General features: G+C 45.1%; 2 protein-coding genes and 1 long non-coding RNA gene across 3 annotated transcripts in view; all 3 read left to right on the top strand.

Moving 5' to 3' along the window:
* The window catches only part of LOC149465113 (uncharacterized), a 54,206-nt gene extending 29,060 nt beyond the window's left edge, over positions 1-25,146 (top strand). The window contains 5 exon segments of the mRNA XM_089673803.1: positions 1,666-2,232; positions 2,332-3,326; positions 16,775-17,095; positions 17,220-17,361; positions 20,797-25,146. Of these exon segments, the coding sequence (XP_089529929.1) occupies positions 1,666-2,232; positions 2,332-3,326; positions 16,775-17,095; positions 17,220-17,361; positions 20,797-22,532 (3,761 nt within the window). The 3' untranslated portion in view covers positions 22,533-25,146.
* Positions 1,422-7,503, top strand: LOC149465115 (uncharacterized). The gene is made up of 2 exons (XM_089673638.1): positions 1,422-1,556; positions 3,943-7,503. Exon 2 carries the CDS (start codon positions 4,252-4,254, stop codon positions 6,661-6,663), a length of 2,412 nt encoding a protein of 803 aa, XP_089529764.1. The 5' UTR covers positions 1,422-1,556; positions 3,943-4,251; the 3' UTR covers positions 6,664-7,503.
* On the top strand, positions 8,460-13,703 carry LOC149465114 (uncharacterized). The gene is made up of 3 exons (XR_016312256.1): positions 8,460-9,100; positions 11,557-11,665; positions 13,562-13,703. It is a non-coding gene; the product is annotated as an uncharacterized LOC149465114 (long non-coding RNA).
* Positions 25,147-27,940: the final 2,794 nt, after the last annotated feature.

Genomic DNA, 27,940 nt, shown 5'->3' with positions numbered 1-27,940 from the left:
AGGAATGACAGAGTAAGACAAGGGAATCAAAGACCACTCACGTGTTACTATTGTACGAAACCAGGGCATTTGAAATGGCAGTGTAGGAAGTTTTTGAAAGACATTCAGATGAGAAATTTGGGTAAAGAAAATGGACTTATTTCTCCTGAACCGTCAGCTCCAATTCGTTCACAGGAAGTTAAGTCATCTTCACCCTACGCTCCTCTGATCAGAGAGATTAGTGAAATGTCAATTAGTAATGGAGGAAATGTGAACAACTCACATTCATCCAATACTTCAAGACAGCCACTATTACCTTCACCATGACTAGCAAAAGAAAAGGAAGTTGAACTCCATTGTCTGGAATATGTAGCTCCAATTTTCTTAGACAAGTGTGGGCGCCCTTATGTAAAAGCTAAAATTAATGGTCAGAAATCTTCAATTCTTTTGGATAGTGGAGCCCAGATTAGTGTTTTAGGTATGAAAATACCAATTCCTTCTAATGCAACAGTATGCACAGTTGTAGGTTTCAATGGAAAAGGTGATGTTCAAGCTAAAAAATGTAAAAATGTGTCTTTTGAAATACCAGGATGTTTGCAAACGGAAATAGACTTTTGGTATTGTCAAGGATCAGAGAACATTATTGGTGCTGATGTTTTGTCTCAAAGAGGGTGGATACTTGATTTAGCCAATGGCATTGTTTGGCAAGGCTCTGCTAATCGTAAGCCTATGTTAATTGACCCAGCAGATTATTGTGAAGTCGGTAGCATCTGTTTGACAGAAGCAATTGATGCTGACTATAAATGGCCAGATACTGGAGATAATTTGGAATTGAAACAGTTAGTACAACTACACAAAAAACTGTGGAGTCAAGGTAAAAATGAAGTAGGTCTATTCAAGGATATTGAAGTTAATATTCAAGGCAAAGACCATCCCCCATTAAAACAATACAAGTTGCCGCCAGAATCTGATGAACCTGTATCAGTAATCATACAAGAACTTTTGGAACAGGGTATCATCAGGAAAGCTAATTCAGTTACTAATAATCCTTTGTGGGTAGTGGCAAAGCGTGATGACCCTAGTGCATATAGATTATTGATAGATCTAAGAATGCTAAACAAATACACTCCAAGTTGTACACCCATTGTGGCAGAAACTCCAGACATCATGTCACAAATAAATGCCAATGCGAAAGTGTTCTCTGTACTTGACATTGCAAATGGATTTTTTAGTATTAAATTGGCTGAGAGTTGCCAATACAAGTTTTCTTTTATCCATAGAAATGTCCAGTATTGTTTAAATCGTCTTCCGCAAGGATTTCATTCTTCTCCATCTATATTTCATCAGGCATTAGCAAAAGTTTTGTCTAAATTTTCTAGACCTGATTGTTTAATTCAATATGTAGATGATATCTTGCTTATGACGGATTCTGAAACTGAACACAGGACTCAGCAGAATTGTTTACACTTCTGCAAGATGAAGGTCTCAAGCTGAATACACGCAAAGTTCAGCTCATGAAAAATGAAGTAAAATTTCTTGGAGTTCTGATTGGTCCAGGAAAGAGACAGCCTTTACAGGTAAGAATTGAGTCTATTGCGTCACTTCCTGTACCAACAACATTCAAAGCACTGAGACAGTTTTTGGGTTTGGTAAATTTCTCTAGAGATTTTATCGAATCATTTGCAGAAAAAGCCAAACCATTGTATGATTTGTTGAAGTACAATGAGGAAAATGTATTTGGTCCCTGGACAGAAATACAGCAAAAAGCTTTTGAGATGTTGAAAAATGATTTGCAAACAGCTCCAGCTTTGGCTACTGTTGATAAGCAAGCACCATTTGCTTTGCAAGTGCATGCTTCAGAAACTGCAATCTCAGCTGTCTTGATTCAGAAACAGGGAGGAGTCTGGAGAAGTCTTGGATACTTCTCACGTCTTCTTACCCCAGTAGAGAGAGGTTTTGATGATTGTGTCAGACAACTTGTGGGAGTACATTATGCAGTAAAAGCAACAGAGCATATTGTAGGATTCAACAAAATTATTCTACAAACTCCACATAGCACATTGAAGTTTCTTTTTGAGAAAAATGTTCCGGGAGTTTCCAACCAAAGATTTTCTCAATGGTTGTTGGCTCTATCACCTAAGCAAATACAGGTTGAACATAATGCCAAGTATGTCCTACCTCAGTTGATGGAATACAACGGGTTAGAACATGAATGTTTATGTGAAGTCCAAGAAACTTCCTCTCCTCTTTTCCGTAGAGAGGCAGAGAAAATTGATGAACCTGTATTTGTTGATGGTTCTAGATACTGTATGTCAGGTAATTATTACAGTGGATATTCAATTTGGTATCCAGAGCGTAATTATTCCATACAGCACAAATTGCCAGGACATTTTTCAGCTCAAAGGGCAGAACTTGAAGCAGTAAAAACTGTGTTGACATTAGACAAGGAAGAGAACAGAAGTCCATTAGTGATCTACAGTGACAGTTCATATGTTGTACGTTCCCTGACAGATTATTTACCAATTTGGAAATGTAGAGGTTTTGTAGATGCATCTAACAAAGTCCTAGTGCACAAAGAGACACTTGAATCAATTTTTAAGCTAGCAGAGGAAATTCCATCTCATAGGAAGGACAATGATGAGATGAGTGTAGGCAATAGAACAGCTGATCTCTTAGCAAAGGAAGCAGCTTTACACGGAGTACCAGTGATTCAGTCTGAACCAGTTTCAGTTAATGTTGTTAGGAAGACAGACACACAGATTCCCTCCTTTGCAGAAGAACAGAAAAGGGATCCATCTCTTTCTGCTTCTCAGGTTGATCCAAAATTTCCCTTTGTATGTGAATACGGAATTTTGTATCATGACTTAAACGGGTTTCTGCGTCCTGTTATACCGCAGCATCTACAGGTAGAATTTACAAAATACAATCACGAAAGCCTAGGTCACATAGGTAAACAAAGATTGCTTGAAATACTCAAGGAAAAATTTTACTGGGACAAAATGGAAGAAACTGTAGACAGTGTAGTGCAATCTTGTCTAATCTGTGCTCATGTGAATCCTCGACCAAAGGGTCAAAAACCTCCATTACAAAGAACTCCTCCAGCAGATGGACCATGGTCCACATTACAACTAGACTATATAGGACCGTTACCTACAGGTAAAAATGGGTACAGGTATGCTTTAGTTGTAGTTGATGTTTTCTCGAAATGGATTGAAATCTTGCCTGTTCGCAAAGATGATGCATTAACAACTGCTAAAATGCTAATTAATCATGTTTTTCCAGTCTGGGGTATACCAACAAACCTCAGTAGTGATAGAGGAACCCACTTCACAGGTAAAATTATGCAGGCAATGTGTAAAATCTTGGGTATACAACAGAGATTTCATGTGCCCTATCATCCACAATCTGCAGGTATTGTGGAAAGAATGAATAGGACTGTCAAATCAAGGATTGCAAAAATGTTATTAGACAGAGGAAATACTTGGGTTGATGCTGTACCATTGGTTCTGATGAGTGTCAGAAGTACAACATCTTCTGCAACACAGTATTCTCCTTTTGAGTTAATGACAGGAAGGAAAATGCGTATTGTTTTTCCCCATGAACCGTTCTTGTCAACGCCGCAAAAAGAGGCAATAGAAAAAACAAAGTGGTTACAGATGTTGCAAGACAATCTGAACACTATTGTACCACATGCAGCTACTCGCATGCAAAAAATGGTTCCTCCACATTCTTCTAAGTTCGAAAAAGGAGGACAAGTAATGGTAAAAACTTTCAGAAAAACTGGACCATGGCAAAGCAACTGGGAAGGTCCATTTGATATTTTGAATGTTCAAGGAGTAATGGTACAAGTGCAAAGACCTCTTAATTCAGTAAAAAATGCGCGCAGACAACAAACAATGTGGGTGCACAGTGACCAATGCAAATTGTTTATACCGAGATAATGATACTGCATTTCTTTTGCAGACATGGATTTCAATAATCCGGAAGAAACAAAGCATCGCAGATTCCAGAGAAAAATAAACATTACAACAAAAGAACATAAGGAAAATCAAAGCAGTAGAAAGAAAAGACTTATCACAGGATTGATCTTTTTCTTAGTGACAATGACAATATTAGTAATCTACAACATAAACTTTTCCAGCAATGCAGAAGTTAACAAGACTGAAGCCCTACATAAGAAAGACACTACACTTATTAGGAACAAAAGATTTTTTCCTAAAGACAGTAACATTAATACAGCTGAAGACTTGCTAGGATATATGTGCATAGGTTATGGAAGAACTTGTTGTACGGAATTGTATTTCGTTCATAAAAAATGATATTGAAGTTAGAGCTAAAATAGAGTCTAAATCAGATTTTGTTAAAATGCAAGGATCTTATAGGATCAATAACGAAACTAGTAACTTTGAATGTAATTTATCAGATATGGGATACTGGTTAATAGTTTTAAAGGGAAATGAACCTACTATTTGGTCAGGAGATATTTCCATAGACATGTTAAATACTGGAAAAATAGGAAGTTCTAAAACAGATATTTGGTATCAATTACAAAGTTATTCACACTTTCTTGATCCTGAACATTTGAATATAAATGGTAATGAAAAAGAGGACATAGTGAAAATATGGGATTTCCAAGTGACAAGAGCTTTGGTTCAAACTAAAGTCAAAGTAATTGTTACTGTGGTAGATTTGATTGTCCCAGAGATAAAAATATCTCCTCAATCATTAAGACTTGTAGAAGGAAAGGATAATCTGAATTTGATGTGTAGTACACAAATACACCTACCTCAAAATTCATTCTTAACTTGGAAAAGGAATGGTGAATTTTTGGGAAGTTTTCTTCATGATAAAACTGATGTTATCCATAAAAGTATTTTTGGTAATTTGAACTGGGATAATGATAATTTTGTGTATCATCAAAACACTATATCTATTAATGATACAGGTATATATGAATGCTGCATATCAATAGAAAATTATCCAAAGAAATGTGTAAATACAAATGTAATTGTACTATCCCCTAAAAGAACGCAGTGCACGGATAAGAAATTTATTCCAGCCAGTCCCTTCCAAATTAACCATTTCCAAACCATACTTCTGTTGAGAGAAGGAAAGTTTGTTATTATATTGTGGAACTTTAACATTTCAGAATGGAAAATCTCAACAAGGTTTCCACAATGTAAAGAACATCTGGTTAACATGGAATTAGGTATTGAAAGATGGTTTGGTACTGATATTAGGAATCCTCACAGGAATAAACGTGGTATAGTTGAAGGTATTTTAGGAGGAATAGGTACTATTGGTAGTATTACAAATAGTATGGACATTAGTACATTAAAGTCTGATCTCGAGACAGCCGGTTTAGTGGGAAGCAATAGTATTAAAGTACAAAGAAACTTGAATCAGATATTGGAAAATATGGTGATTAAAACAGCCAATATTATGGGTCCATCTATATTACATTTAGAGAATATTACTCTTAATTTAATGTCAAGTGAACAGCATTCCCATATAGCCAGAGCATGTTTAGAAATTCAGATGGAATATTCCACAAATTTTAAAATAATAGCTCAAGCTTTTCAAAGTGGAATAACTCCTATAGGAATTGTACAAAATTTACCAAGAGAGTATGTATATGCCATAAACCATACTGATCTGTGGGTAAATAAGTGGATTGGATGTTATCAGAACATATGTTATAGTTCTTCAATGATTCCTGTAGCAGGAAAAGAACAAATATTGGTTCCAATCACTGTCTTGGGATTACCAGTTAGCAACACACAGTTACTATATTATCATCTGCAATATACAGATTTTGCATTCACTGATAATAATTTTGAGTTAGAACAATTAGATCTGTCTTCATGTTTACAATTTCAATCTAAAGTTCTTTGTCTACCTAATCAAGACAAAGGTATATTTCATTCTTGTTACCATAACCATACTCTATGTTCAGCAAGGATAGAAAAGGTTAAAACCACTTCTGAGTTAATCTCAATTGTAGATAAAAAGAAAGTTTGTTTTCAAGTTATGTCTAACTCAGAAAGGGTTCAATCCTTCTTCTCTTCTTGTACACATACAGAAAACTTAAGTCGAGGTCTGTTCTGTATAGAAGGAGATATTTTAGCAATAAGTGTTAATGGGATGAGAATGAATTTAACAAACATGCTTATGAAAAATATAAGTGCTCTTCCCATACAGTACAATATATCTCAAGTGGATGAATTCCCATGGAGAGATTGGGCAAATGTTATTCAAAAAGATGAAGGTTTACTGATAGCTTTATCAGATGAACTCCAAAAAGCAGAAATATTATTTAAACATGAACAAGGGAGTTTAAAAGATATAGAACATGAATGGTCTCAATTTTCAGGTCATTCTTGGTGGTCAAAATTTAAACGTACTGTATCAATGTTGGGAAAAACTTCAATTGCATCTGCAGCAGGAAATATTTTATTACATCCTGTAATAATTATTTTTATTATTATCATATTATGTATTATATTTCAATTATGTTTGATGTGTAAAATGAACAGTTTTTATAAGCGGATTAGAAGTGAAATTAGGAAAGGAGATAATCTATTACAAGATATACTAAAGAGAAAAATACTTTCTGGTTATGCTGACTCAGTTACAAATAATGATACATTTGAGATTACTAAATCAAAACCTGAGTGTTTGTGATATAAATGATGTGTGCTTGATATAAATTAATATGAATTTCATATTTTAGAGGGGAATGTAATATTAATTTTTAATATCCAAACTTTAATTCGGTCTTTAGTAAGTTCTGATGCCTGGCAGTGAATACCCTCTTAATTGGATGTGAATGTGAGGTTTTGCATTTTAGTGATCACAGATGTGAATTATTTGTGTCTGAGCAAAGTTAATCAGTAAGAGGTTTAAAGTCATGTTTTTCTTTAAAACTACTCTATGTAATGTATACTCTATTTTGAATTCTTATAATGAGTCTGAGAGTTTAAATTGTAGTCATAAATCATGTATTCAGACAGTTGTATGTAACATAAGAACTTCAGAGACCTCTTTCAGAGTCTGCATGTCAATCATGATAATGACTTGGTGGTTTGAATAGGAACACATGTTTCAATTAGGCAGGGAGTGACTATGGGAGTGTTTAAGGAGCCCGCGAATTTGAAACAAAGGTAAATGGGAGGACTTAATTTCTCATGCATTTTAAGTATGCAGCTTTTCAAAGAACGAGGGTCAGATGCTTCTTGGCTACTCTACACTACACTTCATTCAGACATTCCTACACTTCAGACACTTACACAAAGAAAGCACATGGCAAGAGGTTAACAAAGAACATAGAAAGAAACTAGGCTTGAAAATCTTCTATTTAAGCTATTCAAAGGAACTACATTTTCTTCTAATATTCAAGGAACAAGCAACTTATATTCTTTATTTTTATTTCATTTTAAGCTACATATATCTGAATTTACTGTTTTTTTATTGACTTTGTATTTTTGGTGTGTGATCAAATAAAGTCACACTGCTTATACTGAACTGGCTTCCATAAGGATTTCTTCCTACAACCATCTACAAGAACCTAGAAATATTAATAGAGTTTTTTCATAACTCTGGAAATCTAACAGCCCCATACCCCGGAGAGCCGGATCACGTACATGTACCTCAGTAGTGATGGAACGGGGAATCATCCCTCTTCTTTCAGCATGTTCCACCTTTGGAATTCCCTGCTTGGTTATGTTGTTTCGTTATTTTATACACCTTTCCACCCCGTAAAAGATGTCGGATCAATGTAGATGACCACAGCTGGAACTGCTGCCACCACAATGGTGCTCCAAGCAGGACCTTGAAGTTGCATCTCCAAAGGCTTGTCCTGACGTGGGCTACTCCCTACCGTGATGCTGGGGTCCTTCCCCTTTCCCATGGCTAATCCTCCAGCACCGCATCCCTGGGATCAGGAACCATTTCCATCCTTCCTGATGGGGTTCTTTGTATCCACGTGCTTGAGGTGGAACTAGGGTGGCCACCTCATCCCTATAAAACCAAACACACATTAGTTACACAGGTTCTGGGGCTGATTATGGTGGTCATTAATTTGTGTTCAGGTTTTAAAGGGGTGAGGTGATGATCCTAAGTCCACCTCTTCTGCTTCAGAACAGCCAGGCAGATCAGGGTGGGACCACATACCTCCGTACAGATGGAACTGGGACTCATCCCTCTTCTTTCAGCATGTTCCACCTAGGGTGGCCACCTCATCCTCATCCAGATGTGTAGAAAATAATGAAACAACATAAGCAGGCAGGAAAATTCCAAAGGTGGAACATGCTGAAAGAAGAGGGATGAGTCCCCGTTCCATCTGTACAGAGGTATGAGGTCCCACCCTGATCTGCCTGGCTGCCCTGAAGCAGTAGAGGTGGACTTAGGATCATCACCCCTTTAAAACCTGAACACATATTAATGACACGGGTTCTGATTTATTGCAGAAAAGGCATTAAATGAGTTTAATGACCACCTTCATCAGCCACGGAACCCGTGTAGTCAATATGTGTTCGGGTGTAAAGGGGTGAGGTGACCACTCTAGGTGGACTGCTTGCTGCTGGGTACATCTGATGAGGGCAGTGAGGGGGTGACCCGTGTCATCCATCCCACCTCTGCCTGAGTCTTCTTCGGATGAATGGGGGCATCAAAGGGCTCAAAAAACCACATAGGAAGGTTTTCATCAACGTAGACAGCAAATTTCTCCTAAGCTGTGCCACATATAAAACAAATCTATCGTTTCATCGCCACTAAATCCATCATCAGTTCTGCTGCAAAACCAAAGGTTCCAAAATCCCTCCATTCATTGGAAGTCATATATTTCTTGGTGGGAGTGGAGGTGACCCCTCTATGAGGACATACAGTCCATATACACCCAGCACAAGGCCGGGGTCACACTACCAGACGGTTCTCGGGGCTGCAGTTCATCTCATCTGAGCTCCACAAGGTGGGGATCTCACTTCTACCCAGACAGGAAGTCTCTATGGAAGACAGGAAGTGATGTCAGGGACAGACAGGAAGTGATGTCAGGTATAAAGACTTTCATGCTGAGAGGTGAGGCGGGAGAGAGGAGCCATTGCTGGAAGAGGTAGCAGAGAAGGTAATGAGATCTTATCTTCTATTTACACCCAGTACCCCCCCCCCCGTCAGGTTCTTCCTCCATAGTCACTGTGATGTCATTAGTCAGCAGTTATGATGCTTTATTAGGTCAATGATGTCATAAACATCACCACTTTGAAGCCTATAGGCAACAACAATCTCCTCCTTCCTCCCTGTTCTTCCTTCTTCCTCCTCCTCCTCCCTCCTCTTCCTTCTTCTTCCTCCTCCTTCCTCCTCCTTTTCCTTCTTCTTCTCCTCCTCCTCCTCCTCCTTCCTCCTCCTCCTCCTCAGTTGCTCCATCATAGGGTGGCCTCCTCATCCCTTTAAAACCCGAACACATGTTAACCCCTCCCCCTCCAGAGGATTGCCCCCTCCCCCTAGAGAGGATTCCCTCCCCCTCCCCCCTTCCAGACCAGGCCATTTTTTGCATTAGGGCATTGCATTACTTTCCCTGACAATTGTGCGGTCGTGCCACGCTGCACCCAAATTACATTTCCATCCGTTTATCCCCACGAATAGAGTTTTCTTTCCATGGTATTTGATCCCCTGTGCATTTTTAATTTTTTGCGCTATAAGAAAAAAAGACTGACAATTTTGAGAAGAAAAACAATATTTTGGACTTTTTGCTATTGAACACGTCCAGTAAAAAATTAAAAAAGTCCACTTTCCTCACAAATTTCGGCCAAAATGTCTCCCGCTCCGTGTCTTCGCTGAAAAAAAAATCCAGATTTGTGGAAATTAATTGGTTTATGTGAAAGTTATAGCGTCTACGAATAGCAGGATAGATGCTGGGATTAATTTTTTTTTTCTACTAGTAATGGTGGCGATCAGCGACTTACAGCGGGACTGCGGTGGGCATTCTGACACTGGGGGGAAACTGACTTGGTGTCACTGACATCCCCAGTGACACCAATACACTGATCAGTACTAAAAAAAAAAGCACTGATACTCTACTAATGGCACTGGGCAGGAAGGGGTTAACATCTGGGGCCATCAAAGGGTCAACTGTGTGCTGGGAGTGTTTTACGAGGGGGCGGGGTCTGTGTGCTTCACTGTAATCACACTGCTCTGCATGGCTGTGTTGTGCAGTGCGCCCGAGCCGACAGGGAGGAAGATTGGAAACAAAACATTCCTCCTCCCCGTCGGAGATGCTCAGTAATCACCGAGCTGCAAATGGCGGCGCAGGTATGGCCCACGTACGCCCCCCCCCCCCTACCCAGACCTGCAAAATCACATCTATACCCCTTATACCCCCTTCCCCGAGGCCAATTTTCAGCTTTCAGCGCTGTCGCACTGACAATTGCGCGGTCATGCGACACTGCACCCATATGACATTTTTATCTTTTTTTCCCCCACACACAGAGCTCTCTTTTGGTGGTATGTACTCCCCGCTGGGGGGTTTATTTTTTGCGCTATAAACAAAAAAATTTAAAAAAAAATGTTTTCCTTTGTTTTTATTATAAAAGTCTGTAAATTGGTAAGTTTTTGCCTTCACTGATTTTTTGCGCTATAAACAAAAAAATTAAAAAAAAAATGTTTTCCTTTGTTTTTATTATAAAAGTCTGTAAATTGGTAAGTTTTTGCCTTCACTGATGTGCGTTGATAAGGCTGCACTGATAGGCAGCACTGAGGTGGCACTGATAGTCAGCTTTGATGAGCTGGCACTGATGATGCTGCACTGATGGGAGGCTTTGATGGGCACAGGTGGGTGGCACTGATGATGCAGCACTGATGGGTGACACTGGTGATGCTGCACAGGTGGGTGGCACTGATGATGCAGCACTGATGGGTGACACTGGTGATGCTGCACAGGTGGGTGGCACTGATGATGCACTGATGGGCAGCACTGATGGGCAGCACTGATAGGGAGCTCTGATGAGCTGGCACTGATGATGCTGCTCTGATGGGCGGTACTGATGGACACTGGTGGGTGGCACTGATGGGCACAGGTGGGCGGCACTGCTGTGTCCTGATAATCAGTGCTGATCCATCCTCTGACAATTGCTGGTATTTGGCAGTTTTCTCCTCACACTGTTGCAGTGCAGCCGATAACCGGCAACTGTAGGTACCCGGAGATCTCCTCTGTCTTTGGACACGGCTGATCACATGGTAAAAGGCCGCTGTGATTGGTCGTGTACCGTATCTTGTGTTCAGCCGTGTCCGTAGGACACCGTGATCGGCGGGGGCGTGCAGGAGGCCCCCCACCAACATCCCATCCCCCGACTTCACCGCCATCAGAGGAAGAGGTCTGTCCTTATACACCGCCAGCAGAGAAGACACATTAGAGGAGTGTGGGGGATGGTGGGAAGGATTTGGAGGGATTGTCCCTCTGTTGTCACCAAATTCCTTCTTCCCTTCTCTCCTTATTAACCCCTTATATCCCCCCTCCCCCCCATCCTAATATTGTACAACCAGTACAATCCGGATCATTCTCTGTTATCAATTATTGGTCTACAGGAAACCTGTATAGATCACATGACCAATGAGGATGGAGGAGGACCGGAGTCACATGATTGAGAGGATACTAAACCTCACCCTGGAGATCATCTACCTGCTGACCGGAGAGGTGAGGAGGATTCTGGGAGGTCAGATGATATCACTCATCTCTATTAATAAAACAGACCTGACCGGAGAGGTGAGGAGGATTCTGGGAGGTCACATGATATCACTCTCATCTCTTAATAAAACACAGACCTGACCGGAGAGGTGAGGAGGATTCTGGGAGGTCACATGACATCACTCTTCGACATATATGTACAGATTTGAGTAGCTGAAATGTGACCTGTAGCAATATGTAATCGTAAATTTAGTTTATTCCTTGTTATTAAAGAAATATTCAGTCATAGGTGCTCAGAGACAGATGGTCATCAATTAGCATCTGAAAAGAGACAGAGCTTCCTCAGGCTGGAAGTGACGCCTGGGTGCTAATAAGATTTTGTCACCTATATGTAATCAGACTCTGCCATCTTCCTGAAGCTTAAAAGAGAAACGCAGACATTTCGACTTCATGACACCAGGGTGCTCAAATCTGACTAGAGAACGCTAAAAGAATATACATAGATCAAAGAAGTATGTTTCATCCCTCATAAAAGCTAAAATATTAGTTGCAGAGAGATGAAAATGCTTACTTCTGATGGGGCACTCTGTAGGCTACATTGGCATATAAAAACCGTATTTGTGGACTATGTAGAATGCCAGAAAAATGCAGGAAATGGTTGTGGCGCTGGAGTGCGATAGTGGAACAGTGATGGGTACTGTCGCGATCGGACTGATGCGCTGGTGTGGGAAATTCAATCCCTGACTTGCTGATTCAAGCCGGTCTTGGTCCAATTGACTTTGGGCAATTCAGCACCCAGAACATCCTGTGGGCTGGTACAGGAAGACCACCCAGAGTCAATTGGCCAAGGACTCATGTCCAGCCCACGTCCATATTCCCATAAATTGAGGACCCTGACATTTGGACATTGTGATCCGTATGGAGCTGGTTCGATCGACTAACGGATTGCTGACTTTCTCTGACTTGCTCCAGTCGCAGGATAAATTTCGGCAAAGTTTTACTTCTGTCTTTCATGGCCCTTTTTATTTTATGGTGAATAGTCATTTGTGTGTCTTCTTGTATTTTTTGTAACTTTTTATATTTTGTACATATTTTATGCTCCGCCCACTTTCGGGATATTAAATCCTAAAATTAATAAGTGACTTCTGTGTATTTAAGCACATGCTCATATCTTCGGAGAGATTGGATTGGAGAGATTAGATTGGATTAGATTAGATTGTATCGTATTTTAGTGCCTTTATACACTCTGTCAAACTCATTGCCAATCTGTATGCAATTGCACTGTGTGTGGGCAGATTGCATGCAGATTGTAAAAGGTAACAGATCGGCCAGATGCAGATCTGTGTGTGTAGGGTGTCCCAGCAGACCGTTCTGCAGATAAACTGTTGGGTGGTGGCAGGCTACCTTTTGTGGTGTGTCTGGTGTGGGGGTGTGTGGACAGTGGAAGGGTGATTAACACCGGGGTTCAAGCTGTAGGATAGCTGGAGGGATCCTAGAAGGGTGTGTAATTACTAAGCTGGTCCTCAACTCTAATCAGCGCACCAGATTGTATGTAAGATTTGTATCTGCCAGTGTGTGTGGTTAGCCAACTGGATTGGAGTGGAGTCTCCATCTGATGGTGGCCAAGAGGTAGTGCGGGCTATGGAAGTGTGTCACAGCTGGCCTTATATACGGTTTTATATATTCAAAGTTGAGTCCCCTTCATTCCCTCTTACTCCAACTCATGGCCGCACGTGGCGTGTGGGGGAATTCGTGACAACTCTCATCTCTATTAATAAAACACAGACCTGACCGGAGAGGTGAGGAGGATTCTGGGAGGTCACATGACATCACACAGACCTGACCGGAGAGGTGAGGAGGATTCTGGGAATCTAACATGATGTTCCTATTGGCTCCTCAATACAGAGATTTCCTCTTCTGAAGTCAGGTGATCATATGACCATCACAGTGCCTCCATGTGACTCCCTAAACCCTGAGAGACACAACATGGAGAAGATTCTAGAAGTCACCAAGAAGATGATGGAGCTGCTGACAGGAGAGGTGAGCGGTGCCGGGAATTCTGGGACATTCTCCAGTAACAGACAAGGGATGTGTCTGGATGGTGACTGTATCATTGTGTGTGTCAGGTTCCTATAAGGCAGTGGTTCTCAACCTTTCTAATGCCGCGACCCCTTAATACAGTTCCTCATGTTGTGGTGACCCCCAACCATAAAATTATTTTCATTGCTACTTCATAACTGTAATTTTGCAGTGGGAGGAGTAGTGCCATGTCATTGGTGTCAGTGGAAGGAGTAGTGCCCCATCACTGATGTCAGTGGGATGAATAGTGCCCCATTGTTGGTATCAGTGGGAGGAATAGTGCCCCGTCACTGATGTCAGTGGGATGAATAGTGCCCCATCGTTGGTGTCAGTGGGAGGAATAGTGCCCCATCGTTGGTGTCAGTGGGAGGAATAGTGCCCCATCGTTGGTGTCAGTGGGAGGAGTAGTGCCCCATCGTTGGTGTCAGTGGGAGGAGTAGTGCCCCATCGTTGGTGTCAGTGGGAGGAGTAGTGCCCCATCGTTGGTGTCAGTGGGAGGAGTAGTGCCCCATCGTTGGTGTCAGTGGGAGGAGTAGTGCCCCATCGTTGGTGTCAGTGGGAGGAGTAGTGCCCCATCGTTGGTGTCAGTGGGAGGAGTAGTGCCCCATCGTTGGTGTCAGTGGGAGGAGTAGTGCCCCATCGTTGGTGTCAGTGGGAGGAGTAGTGCCCCATCGTTGGTGTCAGTGGGAGGAGTAGTGCCCCATCGTTGGTGTCAGTGGGAGGAGTAGTGCCCCATCGTTGGTGTCAGTGGGAGGAGTAGTGCCCCATCGTTGGTGTCAGTGGGAGGAGTAGTGCCCCATCGTTGGTGTCAGTGGGAGGAGTAGTGCCCCATCGTTGGTGTCAGTGGGAGGAGTAGTGCCCCATCGTTGGTGTCAGTGGGAGGAGTAGTGCCCCATCGTTGGTGTCAGTGGGGGGAGTAGTGCCCCATCATTGGTGTCAGTGGGGGGAGTAGTGCTCCATCACTGGTGTCAGTGGGGGGAGTAGTGCCCCATCACTGGTGTCAGTGGGAGGAATAGTGCCACATCATTGGTGTCAGTGGGAGGAGTAGTGCCCCATCATTGGTGTCAGTGGGAGGAGTAGTGCCCCATCATTGGTGTCAGTGGGAGGAGTAGTGCCCCATCATTGGTGTCAGTGGGGGGAGTAGTGCCCCATCATTGGTGTCAGTGGGGGGAGTAGTGCTCCATCACTGGTGTCAGTGGGGGGAGTAGTGCCCCATCACTGGTGTCAGTGGGAGGAGTAGTGCTCCATCACTGGTGTCAGTGGGAGGAATAGTGCCACATCATTGGTGTCAGTGGGAGGAATAGTGCCCCATCATTGGTGTCAGTGGGGGGAGTAGTGCCCCATCATTGGTGTCAGTGGGGGGAGTAGTGCCCCATCATTGGTGTCAGTGGGGGGAGTAGTGCCCCATCATTGGTGTCAGTGGGAGGAGTAGTGCCCCATCACTGGTGTCAGTGGGGGGAGTAGTGCCCCATCACTGGTGTCAGTGGGAGTAGTGCCCCATCACTGGTGTCAGTGGGAGGAATAGTGCCACATCATTGGTGTCAGTGGGAGGAATAGTGCCCCATCATTGGTGTCAGTGGGAGGAATAGTGCCCCATCATTGGTGTCAGTGTGGTGGAGGGGAGAATAGTGCCCCATCATTGGGGTCAGGGGGGGGGGGGAAATAGTGTCCCATCGTTGGTGTCAGTGGGGGGAGGAATAGTGCCCCATCATTGGTGTCAGTGGGAGGAATAGTGCCCCATCATTGATGTCAGTGTGGTGGAGGGGAGAATAGTGCCCCATCATTGGGGTCAGGGGGGGGGGGAAATAGTGCCCCATCGTTGGTGTCAGTGGGGGGAAGAATAGTGCCCCATCGTTGGTGTCAGTGGGGGGAGGAATACTGCCCCATCGTTGGTGTCAGTGGGGGGAGGAATACTGCCCCATCGTTGGTGTCAGTGGGGGGAGGAATACTGCCCCATCGTTGGTGTCAGTGGGGGGAGGAATACTGCCCCATCGTTGGTGTCAGTGGGGGGAGGAATAGTGCCCCATCGTTGGTGTCAGTGGGGGGAGGAATAGTGCCCCATCGTTGGTGTCAGTGGGGGGAGGAATAGTGCCCCATCGTTGGTGTCAGTGGGGGGAGGAATAGTGCCCCATCGTTGGTGTCAGTGGGGGGAGGAATAGTGCCCCATCGTTGGTGTCAGTGGGGGGAGGAATAGTGCCCCATCGTTGGTGTCAGTGGGGGGAGGAATAGTGCCACATCGTTGGTGTCAGTGGGGGGAGGAATAGTGCCCCATCGTTGGTGTCAGTGGGGGGAGGAATAGTGCCCCATCGTTGGTGTCAGTGGGGGGAGGAATAGTGCCCCATCGTTGGTGTCAGTAGGGGGAGGAATAGTGCCCCATCGTTGGTGTCAGTGGGGGGAGGAGTAGTGCCCCATCGTTGGTGTCAGTGGGGGGAGGAATAGTGCCCCATCGTTGGTATTAGTGACACAAATGATGGGGCACTATTCCTCCCACTGACACCAATGATACTTACCTTGCTGACCCCTGCTCCAGCCTGGGCTCGCTCTCTCACTTACCTGTCAGCTGTCTTCCTTCTCTGGCCGCTCTCCTCTTCACTCGCTCCCTCGGTCTTCTTTGATGTCCGCGCGCTGCCGCTTGGCTCCTCCTCTCCAAGCTCCACCTCCTCGCCGGTGATTGGCCGCCTGTGTGCCTCTCCTGAGCTACAGTTCCGGTGGCCAATCAGCAGCGAGGAGGCGGAGCTGCTGAGCGATCTTGGAGGTGTGGCCGGGTGACAGCAGCGTATCATCCCGCCCACACATCGCCGGAGACTGCAGCGGTGTCTCGGTTCCTAAGACCATCGGAAATATGTGTTTTCCGATGGTCTTAGGCGACCCCTGGGAAATGGTCGTTCGACCCCCAAAGGGGTCGCGACCCCAGGTTGAGAACCGCTGCTATAAGGTGTCAGGGTGTCACTGTCTATTTCTCCATGGAGGAGTGGGAGTATTTAGAAGGACACAAGGACCTCTACAAGGACGTCATGATGGACAATCAGCCGCCCCTCACATCACCGGGTAAGAGGAGACTTTATTGGAAAGGAGAGAGCAGTACGGAGGATCCACCTAGATCCCCCATCATCTGATAAACACATAGAAACAATGGATTCAGTCAGTGTGTGTGTTTCCTACAGATGGATCCAGTCATGGGAACCCACCAGAGAGATGTCCCCGTCCTCTGTATTCCCGGGATTCCACACAGGAAGTTCACACCATCCCTCACCATCATCAGATGGATCCAGTCATGGGAACCCACCAGAGAGATGTCCCCATCCTCTGTATTCCCGGGATTCCACACAGGAAGGTCACACCATCCCTCACTATTACAAGGTTGGTGGGACGGAGAATCTTAGAACATGGACTCATGGAGACGATGTGCGGATTTTCTATGTGATGTCACAATAATAAATCTTCTATCTTACAGATGATATTTTCTCTCCTTCTCTTGATGTAGAGTGGAGATCCAATCGATATAGAATTTGAGGTGAAATCAGAAGAAGAAGAGGCGTATGTGAGGGATGATCAGCAGTCTATGGAGGAGGATGGAATAACGGGGACATTTATAGAGGAGGACACTCCTACAGAGATCAGCACAGGTGGGTCAGGAACACGAAGTCCATGAGCTGAACACACCTGGGAGGTAAATAGCCGAATATTAAACATTACTTCAGGCCATTTTCTAGGCCAATAGACAATTTATCAAGCTCTTGGATTGGGGGGGGGGGGGGGGGGGCTGGGCACTGCCCGGGGGGATATGTAACAAAACTCTGTCTGGCAGTAGCGATTCATCGATGCTTCAAGTGAAACACGAAAAAATAATTGCAAGTTTCCAAAGCAGCCAGGGGTTCCCTTCATATACCGGACCCTTGTCCAAGATGAGGGTCTGCTGTAAATGTTCATGGAGGACCACAAACCCGGTGTGGGGGGTTTTCCTAAAATTTAGACCTGGTATGAATTTTAAGGTGGAACCCATGCCAAAAAAAACAAGGTGCAGTCCCACCCAAATTCCATACCAGACCCTTAGAGCTTTTTATGAATGTAACGGGGAGAAGCTTCCATGGAAACTTCAAGAAGAAAAGTCTAGGGTCCCCCCCCCAAAAAATTCATACAAAAGCTAACCATGCAGCCCAACTTGTCAGGAAAGGGGGTGGAAAAGCTTCCCTCCTGAACCATACCAGACCCTTGAAGAACCTTGCCGCCATGTTGATCAGGAGACACACCTCTTCTCCACAACCCAACCCTAGCCTACTGGTTGTGCGGGTCAGCTGGCAGGGGGCTTATGTGGAAGTTTCCTTTACCAATAGGAAGGCCCCCAGATCCCACCCTGCCATAAGGGGTACATAGTCCTCCCATCCACTGTCAGTCATAACACCTGGCAATGTAGGTCCAGGTCCTTAGCAATGGCGTCACCAATGAGGTCTCACCTTGATGACTGCATGCTTCTGAGAGCTTCGGCAGACAACAGCTGATAAAGTACAGGTAAAGGGGCGGGGTCTCCTGGGTGAAATCATTTTGGACATGACCATAATTTGTCAATGACATCACCCGGGAGACCCATCCATTTACTCAATCATTCACATTGGGGCGGACCGGTTTCTGGGTGCCATCTTCTTGTTAGCGTCTTCAGCATCCATTGATAGCGGGCAGCTGCGGATGTAACACGGCTACTAAGTATGACCTCCACTTTCGAGTGTTAATGAGATCTCATTCAGAAGATCCCCTGCCCAGCAGTACCCCCAGCTCTGCTGATCCCCTGCTCATTAGCTACTCCCAGCTCTGCTACTCCTAGCTCTGCTGATCCCCCACTCAGTAGCTACCCCCAGTTCTGCTGAGCCTCCTCTTTCTCAGATCCCCACTCACCTCCCGCTATATTGTTTCCGTGCTGCGCATCATGTGTGACTTACACAATTTCTCAGGCTTCGGCCCTTCAGCTCTGCTGATTCTCTGCCGCTCAGTCCTCTCTCCCTCCAGTCCCCATTCATTTCCTGCTATATTTCTCCCATGATGCTCACCACCTGTGATATCTGCTATTTTCTCCTGCTCCGGTCTCTCAACTTTGCTCATTGTTTGCTGCTCAGTCCTCTCCCTCCAGTTGCTGCTCACCTCCCGCTATATTGCTCCCCTGCTGCTCACCACATCCGACACCTGCTCATTTTTCCTGCTGCCGTCCCACAACTGTGCTGATCCTCTGCCACTCAGTTCTCTTTCCCCCACCTACCAAATTCCCAGCTAATGAGTAACCCCACTCAGCAGATCCCCAGCTCATTAGTACCCTTGCTTAGCAGATTCCCTGCAAAGTAGTAGCCCCATCTCTGCTGATCCCCCGCTCAGTAGTACCCTTGCTTAGCAGATTCCCTGCAAAGTAGTAGCCCCATCTCTGCTGATCCCCCGCTCAGTAGTAACCCCCAGCTCTTCTGATCCCCCGCTCAGTAGTAACCCCCAGCTCAGCTGATCCCCCGCTCCTTAGTAACCCCCAGCTCTGCTGATCCCCCACTCAGTAACCTCCAGCTCTTCTGATCCCCCACTCAGTAGTAACCTCCAGCTCTTCTGATCCCCCGTTCAGTAGTAACCCCCAGCTCTTCTGATCCCCCGTTCAGTAGTAACCCCCAGCTCTGCTGATCCCCCGCTCGGTAGTAACTCCCAGCTCTGCTGATCCCCCCCTCGGTAGTAACTCCCAGCTCTGCTGATCCCCCGCTCGGTAGTAACTCCCAGCTCAGCTGATCCCCCGCTCGGTAGTAACTCCCAGCTCTGCTGATCCCCCGCTCGGTAGTAACTCCCAGCTCTGCTGATCCCCCGCTCGGTAGTAACTCCCAGCTCTGCTGATCCCCCGCTCGGTAGTAACTCCCAGCTCTGCTGATCCCCCGCTCGGTAGTAACTCCCAGCTCTGCTGATCCCCCGCTCGGTAGTAACTCCCAGCTCTGCTGATCCCCTGCTCGGTAGTAACTCCCAGCTCTGCTGATCCCCCGCTCGGTAGTAACTCCCAGCTCTGCTGATCCCCCGCTCGGTAGTAACTCCCAGCTCTGCTGATCCCCCGCTCGGTAGTAACTCCCAGCTCTGCTGATCCCCCGCTCGGTAGTAACTCCCAGCTCTGCTGATCCCCCGCTCGGTAGTAACTCCCAGCTCTGCTGATCCCCCGCTCGGTAGTAACTCCCAGCTCTGCTGATCCCCCGCTCGGTTGTAACCTCCAGCTCTGCTGATCCTCTGTTCTGTAGTAACCTCCAGCTCTGCTGATCCTCTGGTCTGCGTGTGCCGTCGGCTAGTTGCTCCGCTCTAGTCAGGACCCCACTCACCTTCCTGCTGCTCCACACTGCACACCAGATGTGACGTCTGCACCAGACACTCACAGAATATATACACACGAGCCAGAAGTGACTGCTGATGACGTCTTTCCGCTAAAGCGGAATAAATGGCTCTCATAGGCTGCAGGTGCTGGTAGTGAGCATTGTCATAGACTTCTATGGAGGCCTTTGGAGATGCTTTGAAGTACCAAGGAAGATAGTTGGGGCACCATTTTTGAAGCAAATGCAACAGTGTGAACAGGACTGCCAGGAAACCATTGGATTTTTGGACGGGCTTTGATTGGTAAAAATGCGTGTCCAATGGTACATTTTGAAGCAAGTGTACACCAGGCCTTAGAGCTAAATGTTTACCCCTCCCCCTGCCGAGGATTTACCCCGTCCCCCTCCCAGAGGATTTACCCCGTCCCCCTCCCAGAGGATTTACCCCTTCCCCCTTCTGAGGATTAACCCCCCCCCCCTTCCTGACCAGGCCACTTGTTTGCAATATGACGATGCGTTACTTTAACTGACAATTGCGCGGTCGTGCAACGCTGCACCTGAATGAAATTTATGTCCTTTTTTCCCCACGAATAGAGCTTTACTTTCGGTGGTATTTGATCCCCTCTGCGGTTGTTTTTATTTTTTTCGCTATAAACAAAAACAAGACTGACAATTTTGGGGGAAAAAATAAGTAAGTAAGCAAGTTTCAAATCTAATGGTCCTTTTTTTTTTTTTTTTTTTTTTATTTTCCAGGACCCGCCATAGAGAAACCCTCAAAGGATCGCCTCACTTTATCTCCAGGTTCTAAAATGGAAGATGAGGACATCCCAGGAGATTGTGCCGGAGAAAAGACAATGAGCTCCACTATGGATGGTGGACTTCCCAGTGTGGAGAGACCATGGAATCCCTCTGACTCTGAGCAACCTCGTCCTGTGGGGGATGGGGCCGGGGTTCAGGGGGAGAAGACATTTCCCTGTCCTAAGTGTGGGAAAAGTTTTCAGTCTGAATTAAGTCTTTCTGTACATCAAAGATCTCACACGGGTGGAAAGCGTTATTCCTGCCCTGAGTGTGGGAAATTGTTTTCACGGAAGTCCAATCTTTCCAGACATCAGAGTTTACACACGGGCGAGAGGCCATATTCCTGCCCTGAGTGCGGGAAATGTTTTTCACAGAAGATCCATGTGGACACCCATCTGATGATTCACACAGGTGAGAAGCCGTATTCCTGCCCCGAGTGCTGGAAACGTTTTTCGGAGAAGACTAGTCTTTCCAAACATCAGAGATCTCATACAGGCAAGAAGCCATATTGTTGCTCTGAGTGTGGGAAATGTTATATACAGAAATCAGAACTTGTAACACATCAAAGATCTCACACGGGGGAGAAGCCGTATTCTTGCGCGGAGTGCGGGAAATGTTATTCAATGAAGATCGATCTTAACACACATCAGAAGTATCACAGAGGCGAAAAGCCGTTTTCCTGCCCTGAGTGCGGGAAATGTTATACAAGAAAATCAGAACTTGTTAATCATCAGAGATCTCACACAGGAGAGAGACCCTATTCCTGTACTGAGTGTGGGAAATGTTTTTCACTGAAGTTCAGTCTTAACGTACATCAGAGGTATCACACGGGAGAGAAGCCTTATGTCTGCTCTGAGTGTGGAAAATGTTTTAGACAGAAACCAGAGCTTGTTATACATCAGAGATCTCACACAGGGGAGAGGCCGTATTCCTGCCCTGAGTGCAGGAAATGTTATACACAAAAATCAGACCTTGTTAAACATCAGAGATGTCACACGGGGGAGAGGCCTTATTCCTGCACTGAGTGCGGGAAGTGTTTCTTACAGAAAGCCTATCTTGTCATGCATCAGAGATCTCACAAAGGGGAGAATCCGTATTCCTGCCCTGAGTGTGGAAAATGTTTTACACGCAAATCGGTACTTATTGTACATCAGAGGTCTCACACGGGAGAGAAGCCGTATTCCTGTCCTGAGTGCGGGACTTTTTTTTCACGGAAGTCCACTCTTTCCAGACATCAGCGTCTACACACGGGCAAGTAACCATATTCCTGACCTGTGTGCGGGAAATGTTTTCTACGGAAGGTCCATCTTTACATACACCAGCAATCTCACACAGGGGAGAAGCCGTATTCCTGCACTGAGTGCGGGAAAAGTTATACACAGAAAGCAAAACTTGTTATATATTCAAGATCTCACACGGGGGAGAGGCCATATTCTTGCCCCGAGTGCAGGAAACGTTCAAATAAATCGGACCTGGTTAAGCTTCAAAGATCTCACACGGGGGAGAAGCTGTATTCCTGCCCCGAGTGCCAGAAATGTTTTTCAGAGAAGTTTAGTCTTTCCAGACATCAGAGATCTCACACGGGGGAGAATCCGTATGCCTGGCCAGAGTGCGGGAAATGTTATATGCATAAAAAAGATCTTGTTAAACATCAGAGGTCTCACACAATAGGGGCTTCTGTCCACAATTAATATTGACCTTCTTTATAAGTCGTTCTCTGGCTATGGAGGACATTTGGGATAAAGCCAACAAAACATCCATCTACAGTAACCGACCACTTTGGTAGATCCACCTGATCAGTTGCTTAGTAACACAAATGGCTAATCAGCCAATCACATGGCAGTAACTCAATGCATTTAGGCATCTAGACGTGGTGAAGACGACTTGCTGAAGTTCAAGCTGAGCATCAGAATGGGGAAGAAAGGGGATTTAAGTGACTGTGAACGTGGCATGGTCGTTGGTGCCAGACGGGCTGGTCTGAGTATTTCAAAAACTGCTGATCTGGGATTTTCCCACACAACCATCTCTAGGGTTTACAGAGAATGGTCCGAAAAATAGGAAATATCCAGTGAGTGGCAGTTGTGTGGAGGAAAATGCCTTGTTGAGGTCAGAGGAGAATGGGAAGACTGGTTGGAGATGATAGAAAGGCAGCAGGAACTCCAATAACCACTCGTTACACCCAAGGTATGCAGAATACCATCTCTGAACGCACAACACGTCCAACCTTGAAGCAGATGGGCTACAGCAGCAGAAGACCACACCAGGTGCCATTCCTGTCAGCAGAAGACCACACCAGGTGCCACTCCTGTCAGCTAAGAACAGGAAACGGAGGCTACAATTTGCACAGGATCACCAAAATTGGACAACAGAAGATTGGGGAAATGTTGCCTGGTCTGATGAGTCTGGATTTCAGCTGCGACATTCAAATGGTAGGGTCAGAATTAGGTGTAAACAACATGACAGCATGGATCTATCCTATGTATCACCGGTTCAGGCTGGTGGTGTGTATCAATGGTTCAGGCTGGTGGTGGTGGTGTCATGGTGTGGGGGATCCATCCTGCCTTGTATCAACGGTTCAGGCTGGTGGTGTCATGGTGTGGTTGATCTAACCTGCCTTGTATCAAAGGTTCAGGCTGGTGGTGGTGTCATGGTGTGGGGGATCAATCCTGCCTTGTATCAATGGTTCAGGCTGGTGGTGTCATGGTGTGGGGGAGATTTTCTTGGCACACTTTGGGCCCCTTAGTACCAATTGAGCATCGTCTAAACGTCACGGCCCCCCTGAGTATTGTTGTTGACCATGTCCATCCCTTCATGACTCCAGTGTCTCCATCTTCTGATGGTTCCTTCCAGCAGGATAATGCTCCATGTCACAAAGCTCACATCATCTCCAACTGGTTTCTGGAACATGACAATGAGGTCACTAAACTCCAATGGCCTCCACAGTTACCAGATCTCCATCCAATAGAGCACCTTTGGGATGTGGTGGACCGGGAGATTGGCATCATGGATGTGCAGGCTGATGGTGGTGGTGTCATGGTGTGGGGGAGATTTTCTTGGCACACTTTGGGCCCCTTAGTACCAACTGAGCATCATTTGAACCCCATGGCCTACCTGAGTATTGTTGCTGACCATGTCCATCCCTTTATGACTCCGGTGTCCCCATCTTCTGATGGCTCCATCGAGCAGGATAATGCTCCATGTCACAAATCTGCGTTATTTGCCAGTTCCAACATCTATGACAACTCCGATCCTGTTGGTGAATCCAGTGGAGGGAAGGTGGGTGTAGGTATCAGAGACTCAGGTGGTGTTTGAACCCCAGCCGGTGCTTGTATGTGGGCTGAAGTGTGGCTGCAGGTTGACCCTCCTTCCTGTATTCCCACCAGGGCAACGGTAGCCCTCCTTCCTTCGCTGGAACCAAGACTGGACTAGAGGCTTTCCAAAGCCGCTGCTGGTGCCTCCATGCATCAGAAACGTGGTTTCTTGCCAAACTTTCCTCCCGTGTCACCTACCGGTGCAGTGGCAGCCATTTTACCCATGCTTGACCCAGAACTGGAACGAAGGGTGTCCAGGGTTGAGAGGGCCAAGAAACGGTGTATGTTTATAGCTACAGGCAAGGCCGAGGATAAGGGAGTAACATCAGTCCTCCTGTAGGGGGTCCCAGGAATCTGGGCAAGGAATGTGATCATTATGGCAAGGAAGGTGATCGGTACAGCAAAGGGGGGGGCAGTTACTGGAACCGATCCCCTGTAAGGTTCTCTCTGCAGCAGCTAAAAGCTTACTACTTCTCCTCTCCCTCCCACTGGGGGATCGGTTCCAGTAATTGCCCCCCATCCCCTCCGATGATCACCTTCCCTGCCCAAATCGGATTCACCCAGCTTCCTTGGGCCCCCTACTGGTGGTACCTTCTTATCAGTTCCTGTAACTGCCCCCCCTCCCTGTGCACCATAGGTTTCCCCCTGCTGCCTAGGCCTCCCTGTGTGCCCCCCACCCCCGCAGTGCTGCCGGCTTCCCTCTGCTTCCCACCGGCAGCTGCAAGCACACAATACGGTCCTTCAGGATGGAGAGTGGGGGAAGGGTCTGATAAGTATGTAACATCTACCAGCCCCTTCCTTTCCTGAATGAACACAATGATTGGTCTGTGATAGTGTGGCGGGCAATCTGACATGCCGCACTCTGGGTTTTTGTTTTATTGATATATATATTTTATTATATAAACAAAGGCAGAAGATTAAAAAAAAAAAAACATTATTTTCTACTTTCTGTTATAAAACATATCCAATAAAATCAAATTTCTTCATAAATTTAGGCCAAAGTGTATTCTGCTCCATTTCTTTGGTTAAAAAACAAAAAAATCCCGATACGTGTATCATAATTGGTTTGTGTGAAAGTTTTATCGTCTACAAACTACGGGATATCTATTGGAATTTGTATTTATTTTTCTATATTGACAATGGCTGTGATCAGCAACTTATAATGGGACTGCGAGAGTGCGGCGGGCAATCCGATGCTGGGTTGGCAACTGACTGATACTGACCTCGCCAGTGAAATCATAGTGACCAGTGCTAATACTTTACACTGGCTGGGAAGGGGTTAACATCTACGGGCAAGCAAGGGGTGTGTGCCCAGCGATATGTAGCACATGCTGCTTTTACTAATAATATGTGGCTGTTTTTTTCTCCCTGCTTTGCAGGATGAAGAAACAGCCACATCACTGCTCTGTGTACTGAGCCCTGTATTGTTTGTAAACACAGGGCTCTGTGCTGTGATTGGACACAGCCAATCAGCAGGTCCCGGCCCGGAACTGCTGCCAAACTTGTGGCGAAGTGAATCACAGATGGGGCGGGTGGGCGTGCTCGTGTGCCCCATGCCCTGGAGAGCCGGATCACGTACATGTACCTCAGTAGTGATAGAACAGGGACTCATCCCTCTTCTTTCAGCATGTTCCACCTTTGGAATTCCTTGCCTGGTTATGTTGTTTTGTTATTTTCTAAATTTCTCCCCGCCCCGTAAAAGATGTCGGATCAATGTAGACGACCACATCTGGAACTGCTGACACCACGATGGTGCTCCAAGCAGGACCTTGAAGTTGCATCTCCAAAGGCTTGTCCTGACACAGGCTACTCCGTACCGTCATGCTGGGGTCCTTCCCCTTTTCCATGGCTAATCCTCCAACTCCACATCCCCGGGATCAGGAACCATTTCCATCCTTCCTGATGGGGTTCTATGTATCCACATGCTTGAGGTGAAACTAGGGTGGCCACCTCATCCCTATAAAACCAAACACACATTAGTTACACAGGTTCTGGGGCTGATTATGGTGGTCATTAACCGTTTCAATACCGTGCAATTTTACACCTTCCTGCCCAGGCCATTTTTCAGGTTTCAGCGCTCTCACACTTTGTGTCATACAACACTGTACCCAAACTAAAATTTTATCATTTTCTTCACACAACTAGAGCTTTCTTTTGGTGGTATTTAATCACCGCTGGGGTTTTTATTTTTTGCTAAATTAACAAAAAAAGACCAAACATTTTGAAGAAAAACATTTTTCTTTGTTTCTGTTATAAAAGTTTACAAATAAATAATTGTTCTTCATAAATTTAGGCCGAGATGTATTCTGCTACATGTCTTTGGTGAAAATAACCCAAATTAGGATGTATTTTTTAGTTTGTAGGAAAGTTATAGAGTTCACAAACTATGGTATAGATCTGAATATTGATCAATCCTGAAGTACTGACAGCCAATCTAATTTCTTGAGGTCCAAGAATGTCAGAATAGTACAGATATCCCCAAATGACCCCTTTTTGCAGAGTAGACAGTCCGACGTACTTCATAAGAGGCATGGCGAGTTTTTTGAAGTTGTATTTTTTTGTCATAATTTTTCGGAAAATTAAAAAATTAAAAAAATTATTTTCACTATTTTTTTTTTTTACATACTGTCACCAGTGCAGTACAGCATCATCCTATAACTGGCATGGCGGTGAACAGGGACACTGACTGGTGACAGTATGAAAAAAAAAAATATATTTTTTTTTATTATATTTAATTTTTTATTATATATATATTTTTTTTTTTAAGATTTTTTTTTCATATTTTACTATGACCAAAGTAGTACAATGTTACCATAGTAACATTGTACTACTTTGGGGAAGTGATCAGTATTTTTTTTTTTTTTTTTTACACAATTTGCTTATAGCAAAGAATTACTTTGCTATAAGCAAGCATTTACCTGAATAAAATCGATTCATTCAGCTTTTTTTTTTTTTTTGTGCTTAGCTGTGATTTGGTCACAGCTAATCACATGACATGTGCATGTGATTAGCTGTGACCATTCACAGCTAGGCACTAGTATACAATGGATGGCATCATGAATGAAGCCATCCATGGTATACAACTGTCATGTGACCTGCTGTGATTGGTCACAGCAGGTCACATGGTACCAGCAACGGGAGCCGGTACTCGGATCTGTCATCGGAACTTGAGTGGTCACCTCATCCCTTTAAAACCAACCACACATTAGTTGCACAGGTTCTGGGGCTGATTAAGGTGGTCATTAATATGTGTTTGGTTTTAAAGGGATGAGGTGGCCACCCTAAGTGGAACATGCTGAAAGAAGAGGGATGATTCCCCATTCCATCTGTACAGAGGTATGAGGTCCCACCCTGATCTGCCTGGCTGCTCTGAAGCAGTAGAGGTGGACTTAGGATCATCACCTCACCCCTTTAAAACCTGAACACATATTAATGACACGGGTTCTGAGGCAAATTCAATGTAGAGAAGGCACTAAGTGAGTTTAATGACCACCATAATCAGCCCCAGAACCTGTGTAACTAATGTGTGGTCGGTTTTATAGGGATGAGGTGGTCACCCTAGTTCCACCTCAGGCACGTGGATACAAAAAACCCCAGCAGGATCATTACCCCTTTAAAACCCAAACACATATTAATGACACGGTTTCCAAGGCTGATTTATTGCAGATAAGGCATTATGAGTTTAATGACCACCTTCATCATCCACGGAACCGTGTAGTCAATATGTGTTCGGGTGTAAAGGGGTGAGGTGACCACTCTAGGTGGACTGATTGCTGCTGGGTACATCT

Source organism: Staurois parvus, unplaced genomic scaffold, assembly GCF_062004578.1.
Source record: "Staurois parvus isolate SC_StPar_1 unplaced genomic scaffold, SC_StPar_1.0 ptg000144l, whole genome shotgun sequence".
NCBI lineage: Eukaryota > Metazoa > Chordata > Amphibia > Anura > Ranidae > Staurois > Staurois parvus.
The sequence above is the reverse complement of the archived record's forward strand: the minus strand, read 5'-3'. Positions and strand labels throughout refer to the sequence as shown.

Coding starts and splice junctions, on each gene's coding strand:
- LOC149465115 (XM_089673638.1), top strand. CDS start 4,252: ATGGAAGAACTTGTTGTACGGAATTGTATTTCGTTCATAAAAAATGAT.